The sequence below is a fragment of the Denticeps clupeoides genome, chromosome 10 (genome assembly GCF_900700375.1).
Source record: "Denticeps clupeoides chromosome 10, fDenClu1.1, whole genome shotgun sequence".
NCBI classification, from domain to species: domain Eukaryota; kingdom Metazoa; phylum Chordata; class Actinopteri; order Clupeiformes; family Denticipitidae; genus Denticeps; species Denticeps clupeoides.
In genome coordinates, this window is record NC_041716.1 from 18,029,041 (window position 1) to 18,040,526 (window position 11,486).

At 42.6% G+C, this 11,486-nt stretch overlaps 2 protein-coding genes across 3 annotated transcripts; both read left to right on the forward strand.

The window, feature by feature from the left end:
* The first annotated feature begins 1,717 nt into the window (after positions 1-1,717).
* LOC114798606 (transcription factor Spi-B-like) lies at positions 1,718-5,392 on the forward strand. Of its 2 annotated transcripts, XM_028994452.1 has the most exons (6): positions 1,718-1,858; positions 2,050-2,088; positions 2,812-2,974; positions 4,224-4,351; positions 4,471-4,615; positions 4,693-5,392. In XM_028994452.1, exons 2-6 carry the CDS (start codon positions 2,068-2,070, stop codon positions 4,995-4,997), a joined length of 762 nt encoding a protein of 253 aa, XP_028850285.1. In that variant the 5' UTR covers positions 1,718-1,858; positions 2,050-2,067; the 3' UTR covers positions 4,998-5,392. The 2 variants fall into 2 exon arrangements, with proteins under 2 accessions (XP_028850285.1, XP_028850286.1); XM_028994453.1 differs by lacking the exons at positions 1,718-1,858; positions 2,050-2,088; positions 2,812-2,974 and adding an exon at positions 4,064-4,142.
* Positions 5,393-9,384: 3,992 nt separating this feature from the next.
* On the forward strand, positions 9,385-11,168 carry LOC114797775 (adenosine receptor A1). The gene is made up of 2 exons (XM_028992838.1): positions 9,385-9,740; positions 10,031-11,168. Exons 1-2 carry the CDS (start codon positions 9,418-9,420, stop codon positions 10,635-10,637), a joined length of 930 nt encoding a protein of 309 aa, XP_028848671.1. The 5' UTR covers positions 9,385-9,417; the 3' UTR covers positions 10,638-11,168.
* The last annotated feature ends 318 nt before the right edge of the window (positions 11,169-11,486 follow it).

An 11,486-nucleotide genomic window follows, 5' to 3' on the forward strand; every position in this document is an offset into this window, starting at 1 on the left:
AACAACAAAAAAAAACATTGTATGCTCATTGCACCTAGACATGGACAAAAAGATCAAGGAGACACACATATGATATTTCCAATTTATGTTATGCAACTGGATTGTGAATGTAGGATGGGAATATCCTTTTAATCTCAGTCATGTGAATATTCCCATTTTGGGTGCCATCCCATGGGAGAAGAGTGCAAAGGGATTTTGAACAATCAAAGTGTGTTTGCAGAACAAACAGTTGTTACCTAAGTGTTGACTATAAGATAACAAAGGTGGCTCATAACCTCATGATAAAAGACAAGCGGGACGCGGCAGCAGGGTTCATAAAAAAGCTCCATACTCCAGATGGTGACTATTCTCAGTAGTGCAAACGACTTGGGCATATTTTCCCAGCTGCCACTTATGTTTGAGGTGATAAATGCACTGTACGCCGTGCTCCCTCCTGACCCTGACATCAAAACTTTTACCCTCATAAACCTGAGAAATGCACGACTTCAATTTATTTGTGCACAGTGCAAACACAGTGGCCTGCTATCTCACTCAATCTCTCTTATTATTATTTTTCCAGTTACATTTGAGAGCTTTTGCATACCGTAAAGATTGAAAGTGTTAACACAAGCTCCAAGAGTGGCTCCTTGTTATATTATAAGCGTGGCCAACACAAAGTCAGGGCAAATTGTCACCTGAAGTCACCCTAATAATAAGGACTTCCTCAGCTTTATTTTAATCTTCATTGCTAAGATTTTCCCCTAGGAAAACATTGGGAAATGTAATGATTATGAAGGATTAGTTTCATGTTTAATTATGGCAATTGTACAGACGCTGGCATGTAGTTAGTGAGGAGAGAAGAGGCCTAAAATGAACAAAGGTGCTCATACCCCGCGATCCCCGGATTCAGGGAAGCACCGTAGGTCACACAGTCTGGAAAAGGAACGATTTGTGCGCTGGGTTGTGCTCCGAAAGAGCTGAAGTTATAAATTACAAGATGCGGTAATAATGCTGTCAGAAGCGGTGTCAAGGTCACGGCAGCCTCGAGTGATTTATTTATTTGATGACTGTATTCTGTGGATTATGGTTAATGAATTCGGAGTTATTTTCTATTGACGTTTTATATAGAAAACCAGTTCATTATGAATTTAGTTGATGGTGTGCATTACTGTACATTGGCCGGACAATGGCACCAGTCACCAGAATATTGTTTAGTGTTCAAAAATGTGAACTGAAATTAGTGACCAAGCCACTGAAATAATAAAAAAAAAAAGTCTCATTATTCAATGCAATTGTTCATGCTAGTAGCTTGAACATGTTGAATTGTCTGGTTAATATTTGACAGTAACTGAAGCAAATCATCAGATGTGATAAATATCTCGGTCGCAGAGTGTCCCCGTTTGACAAGTGTGACTGTGGCTAACCACAGTGCCACCACGCTGTGTATCCATCACTACAAAAGTCAGTGTTTTTACATTCTATTAAAGCTGGGAGTAACAACACACACACACACACACACACACAGAGTCAACAGAAGAAGAAAAAAACAAGAGCAGCTTTTTTTTGTCTAGTCAGATGTTGTTAAATGTACCTGAAAGTTGGGTTGAGAGAAGTTTGCATAAAATGATAAGAGATTGGCAGCGACCACTGGGGATTCCAGGGCTGCAAAAAATGACTGGGAGAGAGAGAGAGAGAGAGAGAGAGAGAGGGAGAGAGAGAGAGATGAATTGTATATAAAGGGAGGAACATGACAACAGTTCAGGTTCAGGTGTAACTCCACCCGACCCGACCCGTCGTGCATGCCGGGTTCTCTCTGAAGGATTCTCTTCTTGCCCCACAACCCTGTAACAGTACACAGTCCACCTCAGTGGACGTTGAGGTAAGCGCCTCGACTATTTCGTTGTGTGAGTTTAGATTCAGAGCTCAGACATGCAAAACAGTTGCAGGATGCAGATAAGACCGTCTGACAGCATTCCATCTTGGTTTTAGTTCAGTATTGTTTTACATTGGGAATGCTTTGAATGTGTACAAAATATGTTTATTGACTTTATTCTTTTTTTTTTTTTACAGTACACTGGTCTTTCCACCATGCTGCCAACCCTTGAAGCGGTAAATATTTCAGTTTTTTACTTCGGAACATACAAAACCTACATAAACTGAATAATCTATTCTATACTATGCAAAAATACAGCATAAACTTTAGGCATTACACAATCCCAGTATTTATTTATTTTTCTTTGTATGATATTTGATACTTGATATTTGATACGGGCAATATCTCACATCATCACGCTCCGCATCAGGAGTCCAATTCTTATCTTCTACTTTGTTATCTGTGCCTATAAGGTCCTTTTATGTAACCCGAATTGGAATCAAGCAAGTGAACTCATTTTTAGTCTGTAAATTAGCCATCACACAGACATTTATGAATTCGAATTCTAATTATTAGTTGAAATCTCACATTTTAATCTGTAAATTGGGTAATTGATTAATCAAAACACTCTCTGGGGAACTATGGAACATCCAGAAAAAAAACAACAAATGAGCATTGTGGGATTTACCACTAAATCTCCCTTCATACTGGCTGTATGTAAGAATTGTTGTAGTGCAAAAGGTAGAAGACAAGCATCAGATATTAATTATAGTTTATATCTCATGGTAATTCAGTGGCTCTCAGAAACGCATCTCAGCATTAAAGGGTTAATGATGAAACATCATGCATGTTTCTGCATGTTGTAACTGGATGCAATTCAGTACATTAATCAACAATAAATGACTATTTAATAGTCCTATTATTCCTGGGCCTCCTGACTAAACCGTGACGAACAACAGTTACAGATCAGCCACATGTACAGTCCACACAGCACGGGGGGGGCTCCAGCGGGCGTGGAGGTGGACCTGGACGTGATAGAGGAGTACCTGCAGGAGCACTCAATGGAGGTCTCGTCTCGCCCGTGCGCACATTCCAGGAACGAGGAAGAGCGCAGCTTCAGAGGTGAGGGAAGACGGACTTTCCACTGGGAAAGTCACTACATGTTTTCCACCTTATTTACATCACAACCACAATCACGTTTGCTGGGCAAGTATGTTCACACAAACGTTAGCCTGAGCACTTCGGAGTGTTGTGTCTTATGTTTTGTGTGTTTGTGCAGTCGTGATGTGACAATTTTCTTCAGGATAAAGTTTTCTAAATCCGAATCTTATTACCATTGTGCCCCTGAGCAAGACACTTCACCCTGAGTGTCTCCAGGGGGGGACTGTCCCTGTAACTACTGGTTGTAAGTCACCCTGATAAAGGATGTAAATGTATTTACATACATACACAATATACAGATTAAAAGCAAAACAACTCAATATACAGTACAGTCCAAAAGTTTGGACTCACCTTCTCATTCAATGTGTTTTCTTTATTTTCATGACCATTTACGTTGGTAGATTCTCACTGAAGGCATCAGAACTATGAATGGACACATGTGGAGTTATGTACTTAACAAAAAAGGTGAAATAACTTAAAACATGTTTTATATTCTAGTTTCTTTGCTCTGATTACTGCTTTGCACACTCTTGGTATTCTCTCGATGAGCTTCAAGAGGTCGTCACCTGAAATGGTTCTCCAACAGTCTTGAAGGAGTTCCCAGAGGTGTTTAGCACTTGTTGGTCCAGCTCACCCCAAACCATCTCGACTGGGTTCAGGTCCGGTGACTGTGGAGACCAGGTCTCCACTTTTTGTTAAGTACATAACTCCACATGTGTTCATTCATAATTTTGATGCCTTCAGTGAGAATCTACCAACGTAAATGGTCATGAAAATAAAGAAAACACATTGAATGAGAAGTTGTGTCCAAACTTTAGACCTGTACTGTATGTAAGGTGCAAGGCCTGTACTGTATGTAAACAATAATGTGCAAGTATGGAATGCATGACATTTGGAACACTAAAATCATCAGAACAACAGCTAATCTTGAGTGTCACTGTTACGTTTTTACTCAGTTATATTTTAGCAATTTATGTAGCGTATAACTTATGATTATAAATTACAAGTTGTATATTGTTAATTTTTTTTCTTCTTTACTTGCAACTTTCTAAAAAAATTATTTTGCTTTGTTTATTGGAGATTTGGATGAGTGACCCGTTTTACGTGACCTCGTCATACACATTTCATTGTAATGTTGTCCCTGCATTAACTTACACATATAATTGTGTATAATAGTGACAAATAAAAGTGACAGAGAACATTGTTTCAGATGGTACCTGGTCAGGTTGCTATGGCTACGAATGGCACTATGGAGTCCTGCCGATCCGAGAGCAACAACCCTGCGAGCGACAACCACTACAGCCTGCATGGCACAGCCCACACAGCCACAGTGAGTGGGTATGACTCCTTTCTTTTCCACTCTCCCACTGTCCCGCTGTCTCTCAGCTTTCTTCTTTCTAAGCCACAGAAGCTCGCCGAACATGGTCTTCTGAGGCTGACTCTCTCATGCTCCACAGGGACATGTCCCGATGAGGATGAATGCCTGCAGTGACTCGGACTCTCAGTCCACCAGTTCCAGCTACCATGAGTACCCACTGTCCCCATCTTTAGACAGCGCAGGGCGGAAGACAACTGACCCGCTGTCTCTGACACCCCTCTCAGGTAACAGTTCCCCACCAGTCCACTGGAGACTGCCTGTCTCATTCGGCGCGTCTCACCCTGCTGGTTTCTGCTGCCAGGCAAGAGGAAGCAGCGCCTTTTCCAGTTCCTCTACGAAATGCTGCAGAACCCCGAGATGCGCAGCTGCATCTGGTGGGTCCAGTCCACCAGCGGAACCTTCCAGTTCTCCTCGCAGAACAAGGAGCAGCTGGCCCAGATGTGGGGGCGCCGGAAGGGGAACCGGAAGACCATGACCTACCAGAAGATGGCCAGGGCCCTTCGCAACTACTCGCGCACCGGCGAGATCTGCAAAGTGAAGCGCAAGCTGACGTACCAGTTCAACGAGGTGACGCTGAAGGGACTTCGGGAGGACATGCAGCCGTGACAGCCGGCTCCAGCCCACCCTGAACACAGAGCAGGGCCTTGTACATAAATACTGAGTATTTGTGACACGGGGTTTACCACGTGACTATCGTTGCAGAGGAATCTTCGTAAATGTCAAGCAGTAATTGTTGTGCCAGGATTCGGCCAGTTTGTGAAAAGGAGGTTGTCTGCACCAAGGAAGACTGTAAAATGACGAAAGGAGTCTATTACTTTGAAATTCTTGTAAATCTTAGGATTGTTTAATAGAACTACTTTATAAGTAGTGATAACATTTATTTGCCAAAAGCGTCATACGGTCCCTGACAAATGTCTTGTCGCTTGTGTACAAATTGACCTCAAGTGCCACTGAAATATATTTCTAATCAAGATTTTTTACAAGAAATGGCCCATTTTATTCCCAGCAGTTTTTTTAATAATGTTTCAGTGCAAAACAAAACTGTCAAAAATGATTCTAATATTCAAAGCTTGGTAAAGCCCATTGAGTCCGTTTTTGCAAAGACATAAGTGTTGTCGCCTTGTCATATGAGCTTCACCTGTGACTAATAATGGATCAATTAGGTGTGTATAAAAAGAAGCCCAGTACACCAGACCTTCACATCAACTGCAACTAGACCTCTGCAAACATGCCTAAGATTCACCCTGAGACTAAAGTTTTGATTATCAAGAGGCTGAAGACCAGGTCCACTACTGATGTGGCAGACACCTTCATTGTGTCTCACGGTCAAGTACAGAGGATAAAAAAAGATTTGAAGAGACTGGAGACGTTTTTGACAAGCCCAGGTCAGGCAGACCCCGCAAGACAACTGCTCAAGAGGACCGTTTGTTGGCTTGAAAATCCAAGGACAGCCCATTTTCCAGGGGACTTCGGGAGGACATGCAGCCGTGACAGCCCATTTTCCAGTTCAGCAGAGCTCCATGAGACCTGGTCACCTGAAGTCCCTGTGTCAACCAGAACAACTTGTCGGATTCTGTCTTGAAATGGCCTGCATGGTCGAATCAGTGCCCAGAAGCCAGCACTAAACATTTACAGCATTTATGAGATCCAGAGATCCCTTATCCAGAGCGACTTACAATCAGTAGTTACAGGGACAGTCCCCCTGGAGCAACTTAGGGTAAAGTGTCTTGCTCAGGGACACAATGGTAGTAAGTGGGATTCGAACCCGGGTCTTCTGGTTCATAGGTGAGTGTGTTACCCACTAGGCTACTAACAAAAGACAATTGAAAAACCGTGTGGCATTTGCCAAAGCCCACAGCCTGCTAAAAGGATGGATGCTGGAAAAGTGGCAGAAGGTGGATTTTTCAGATGAATCTTCTGTTGAATTGCACCACAGTTGCCACAAATATTGCAGGAGACCAACTGGAGCCAATATTCACCCAGAAAACAGTGAAGTTTGGTGGCGGAAAAATCATGGTCTGGGGTTACATTCAGTATGGGGTTGTGCGAGAGATGTGCAGGGTGGAAGGCAACATCAATAGTCTGAAATACCAAGAAATATTAGCTACCTTTTATATTCCAAACCATAAAAGAGGCCAAATTCTGCTCCATCTCATACTTCAATCTCCACATCAAAGTTCCACAAGGCGTAGATGATCAAGATGCTCCAGGATTGGCCAGCCCAGTCACCAGACATGAACATCATTTAGCATGTGTGAGGTAGAATGAATATTGATGAACTCTGGGAGGCATGCAAGACTGCTTTCTTTGCTATTCCTGATGACTTCATCAATAAATTGTATGAATCTTTGTCAAACCGCATGGATGCAGTTCTTAAAGCTCATGGAAGTCATACAAGATTTTACATTTGGATCTCACTGCACCACTACTTAATTTGCTGACAATTTGTTTGCATTTGCAGTAATAGCTTTTCATTTTATTTTGTTTTAGCTTTTCATATTAGCTATTTCTAACACCAATTGATCAATTAAAAGTCAGGTTAATAGCAGGTGTTTCTACAAAATAGATAAGTGACAAGACTTTGTTCAGGGACGGTACATTAAGCAAGAGTGTGTTTCAGTGTGTGTTTTTACATCTTAAACTTGGTTGTCATTAAAGTCAAATTATTTGTTTAAATGTTTGTTTGTGCGTCGTTGGTGATTATAATACACTACAAAATAATTGCATTTGTTCATATATCATTAAAAATAACCCTATTTTACCCAGAGCACAGGGTGATAGATCATAATTTTTATTACTCTAAATATTTATAATGACTTTTTTTAATTGCTTCCTTTTCACAGTGTGTTTATTAGGTCTTGTGTCTAAACACTAAATTGTCACTGTCGCTGAGACCGATCTGATAAAGGAACACTCTCTTCTAGGATTTGGTTTTTCTTTCTGCTTTTCTTTTTTTTCCCAAACAGCCATATGCAAAGCATGTGTTCCCTGGAAAACTGCCACTGCAACAGAACTGTTAATGATTCACTGGGAAAAGCAAAATGTACCATGCACAGATGGCTGGGAACACAAACGTAGGACGGTGAAATTAAACTGAAATGAAAGGTTCTAGAAAATATGCGCGACTCGTCGCATGACAGAATAAAAGCACATCAACACGAGGGATGCCAGTGAATCCTAGTGAAGTTGATAGTGTACATATAGCATTTGAGTTTGTTCATGTACATGCAAAATGTTGAGGAAATATGTTTGGTGCGTCTGTATGGGCAGATGATGGCAGATGCCTGCTGGGCTGGGCTGGGTTGGCGTTTGTGAGAATGGTGACACCCAAACAACTAATAAAAAATTAATAAACCGTGCAGACGGTGGTTAAAGCAGCCCTCGGGGGTGAAGAGAGATCGATGTACGACCGGGATATAGTAAAAAGTGTCTTCATTTGTCGTTGGTGAACCTGTTTTTGTAGATGACATTTGTAGATGAGTCTTTTTTTGCCAATGAAGCGAAAGCATGCAAACTTGGAGCCCAGATTTGTAATTTTGCATGAGTGTTATCCATCACTCCGCCATGTGGCTCATGTAAGTACATAAAAACATTTAAACAGAATGCAGAATGCCCATGCAGTATCCTATTCACACAAAAAAAAAACATTCTGAGGAGTGATAATTTAATATTTAAATAAATGTATTTAATTGCAGCAATATTCATCAAAAGAGGTTGGTAGATCCAGAGCAACACATGCGGCCATCCTTTTCTGGTACGACTTTGCACATTCAAGCAACACATGATCACATAATGCATTCATGAAACATGGCTTCATAGGTGAAAGGGTGCCGAAGTCACCTGACCGCAGTACGTTAAAAAGATTTCGGATTTAATCACCGTTCCCTAAAGAAGAGGACCGATGTGCAACACGGGTGCTAACAGCCTAGTGCGTAACACACTCGGATATGAACCAGAAGACCACATTGTTCCCCTGAGTGTCTTCAGTGGGACGCAATACAAGTGTAGAATTCTGGGTGTGAAAATAAATGCTCGTTGCAAGGAATGTTGTGTTACAGAACGACCGCCGTGGTCTTCATGCACAAGGTTACACACATTAACACTACATACATTTATTCACAGCCCACACCTTCACACCAGCAGAGGTTGGATCGTTGGATTAACAAAGGCAGGCAATGAATGCAAATGTCACCCACTAGCAGGAGAGGGATGATGTTTATCTCTGTGGTAAGCAGTGGTTTCGCCCCATCTGGCGGGACCCTGATGGAAACCTAATGCCCTTGGGGTGAGGTGTCCATCAAGTCATAGTGAAGCATTGTGTCACAGGAACGCTGTGTCACAACAACTTTTGAGGATCTTGTACCTTTCTAAAAACTTGTACATTGTCGTTGTCAACAAAGCATTGACTCGAACTTGATATTTGTATGCTGGTAGTGGTGGTAGTAGCCTAGTGGGTAAGACACTCACCTGTGAACCAGAAGACCCAGGTTCAAATCCCACTTACTACCATTGTGTCCCTGAGCAAGACACTTAACCTTAAGTTGCTCCAGGGAGACTGTCCCTGTAACTACTGATTGTAAGTCGCTCTGGATAAGGGCGTCTGGTAAATGCTATAAATGTAATGTAATGGTAGTCAGTGTATCAGTCACAGGACAATAACGTGACTTTATTATCCCATTTAAAAGGAGAATTTTGATTTGATGGCTAAAATAGCACACAATGAATTTGGGCCTGGACATTGTAAAATGTTTAAAAATGTGTACACGACAACAACAATATAGAACCAGTACGCAGAATATTGGTCTATGGAGTGTGCGAGGCTGTGAAAATATGAAAGGTTATTGTTTAGCTAATCAGGCCTCGGAGAATTATGGGGTTGGAATTTTGAGCATGAAGAAGAAATAATTGCTCGGTTGATACCTCCCACACAATTTTGTGATCGCTTAACTAAGACCTCTCTCCCCACCTCTGGAATTGTCCCTCAACTCTACTACTTTTCTTAAGTGTTCGCGTCTTCTTTCCTCCAATGTGCTGGGTGGTTTACACGGTTCTGGAGGTTCTGGTGGCCGTGGCATGCTGCACGGGGAACGTCCTGGTGGTGTGGGCCGTGCAGCTGCGGCAGTCCCTGCAGCAGCCCACCTTCTGCTTTGTGGTGTCTCTGGCCGTGGCCGACTTCCTGGTTGGGGCGCTGGCAGTGCCACTCGCTGTGTTGGTGGACGGGTGGGTGCAGACGTCCTTTCACGTTTGTCTTCTGGTCAGCTCTGTGGTGCTGATTCTGACGCAGGCCTCCGTCCTGTCTCTGCTGGCCATCTCTGTGGACCGCTACCTACGTGTCAGAATACCCATCCGGTAAGACAACCGCCCATGTTTCTTTTCTAATATTGTATTAGGCGATTAAAATCCTGATAATTAAGGCACAATTACAAAATATAAAGTAATTATAGTTAATTTTTGCTTCTGAATTTTATTTGAATATGATCTGAGGAATTGAGAAATGACTTTTTTCATATTCAACATTGTGTATTTAAATTTTGAAAGTGAAATGATTTACTTGAATACTATAAATAATTCCACGTGTGGATCGTGACTATGTGTGGATTTGGGGATCTCTGGCTAAAACAGTCAAGTCCTTGTCACAGATATAAAAAAGTGGCAACGCAGAGGAACTCGTGGGCAGCGGTCGCGCTGTGCTGGTTCATCTCCTGCCTGCTTGGAATGCCTCCTCTCCTCGGCTGGCATAACGGCCACGCCCTCCCTGCCTCGGCCAACTCCAGCGCCATCAAATGCACCTTCCTGGCCGTGGTGTCCTTGCCCTACATGGTATACTTCAACTACTTTGGCTGCATCCTCGTGCCCCTGGTTGCCATGACGGTGCTCTACAGTCTGTTGTTCTGCAATCTTCGCTGGCGGCTGCGGAGGGACGTGGCTCCAGGGACCCGGGCTTTCTATGTTAAGGAGCGTAGACTGGCGCGGTCCCTGGTGCTGGTCCTTGCCCTCTTTGCCGTCTGCTGGATGCCTTTGCACGTCATGAACTGTGTGCTGCTCTTTGCCGGGCCACAGGCCATCTCCCACGGAGCGGTCTACGCCGGCATCCTCTTGTCCCACGCTAACTCCGCCGCCAACCCCGTGGTTTATGCCCTCCGCATTCAGAAGATCCGAGAGGCTTACAAGGAGATCTGGAGCCAATATTTCCTCCGCATTCTGAGAAGGTGCAGATGGAGGAACTCCATGGAAGACGAAGAGTAGCCTTGCAGATACTCTGAGAAGAAATGCATTGCCCCAAACAACAAAAAAAGTGTAAAGTATATCATACACTTGTCAAAATGGTTATAGCTATTGATTCCTTTGAAAAATAAATGACATTGTTTGCAAAAAGTAATTGTTCCAATGGTACACCTTCACTATTATAATATAAGGCCAATTTTGTCAAATGAACAATACTCATCACTGCCTAATTTTATATGTATAGTCAACCTTTCTCTCTGCAGTGAATTGATTTGTGACTAATTCAGATTGTAAAAATGCGAGTACTATGACAGATGCAGGGTTTAGGGTCTCTTCTAAGTCACTTTGGATAAAAGTGTCTGCTAGGTAAAGTAAAGTAAAGTAAAGTAAAGTTTAGGATCCTGATGATAATCTGCTGTGGTCTTAAAGGTAAAAGCCTGGTGACGTTCCTCACATTTTCTCAGTTTAGTGGTCACTGTGGGGTTTGACTTCGCTAGAACAGGAAGATGCTGCGGAACTTGAGTAATATCTGGCATGAGAATCATTACACAGGCGGGCTTCGTGAGAGTATTGATGGATTAAAGATAATGTACTGACCATCTACAGAAAGTTAGTGGTTGTGGTAATCCGGTTACATTGTGGAAGCACCGTTTCACAGTTTATATTTTAGACCTTTCAGTACATGATCATATTCCCACCTCTAGGGGGAGCTCTATGCAAACAAATGAAAGGCCACGTTCAACTCTTTGTTAGTACTTCCTGTCAAGAGGTTTACTGTCTGCTACCCCTCAGTTCACGTTTTGTTTGACTCTGTAAGTTGCCGCCTTTGTGAATTTGTCAAAGTTTGTCAAAGACATTGGTAACGTTCCT

What these genes read in the sequence shown, in the direction of transcription:
- LOC114798606 (XM_028994452.1), top strand. Translation starts at nt 2,068, where the DNA reads ATGCTGCCAACCCTTGAAGCG. An exon ending in TGCTGCCAACCCTTGAAGCG is followed by an intron (nt 2,089 to 2,811) that starts GTAAATATTTCA and finishes GACGAACAACAG; the next exon opens with TTACAGATCAGCCACATGTA. An exon ending in CACACAGCCACAGTGAGTGG is followed by an intron (nt 4,352 to 4,470) that starts GTATGACTCCTT and finishes CATGCTCCACAG; the next exon opens with GGACATGTCCCGATGAGGAT.
- LOC114797775 (XM_028992838.1), top strand. Translation starts at nt 9,418, where the DNA reads ATGTGCTGGGTGGTTTACACGGTTCTGGAGGTTCTGGTGGCCGTGGCA. An exon ending in CGTGTCAGAATACCCATCCG is followed by an intron (nt 9,741 to 10,030) that starts GTAAGACAACCG and finishes TCCTTGTCACAG; the next exon opens with ATATAAAAAAGTGGCAACGC.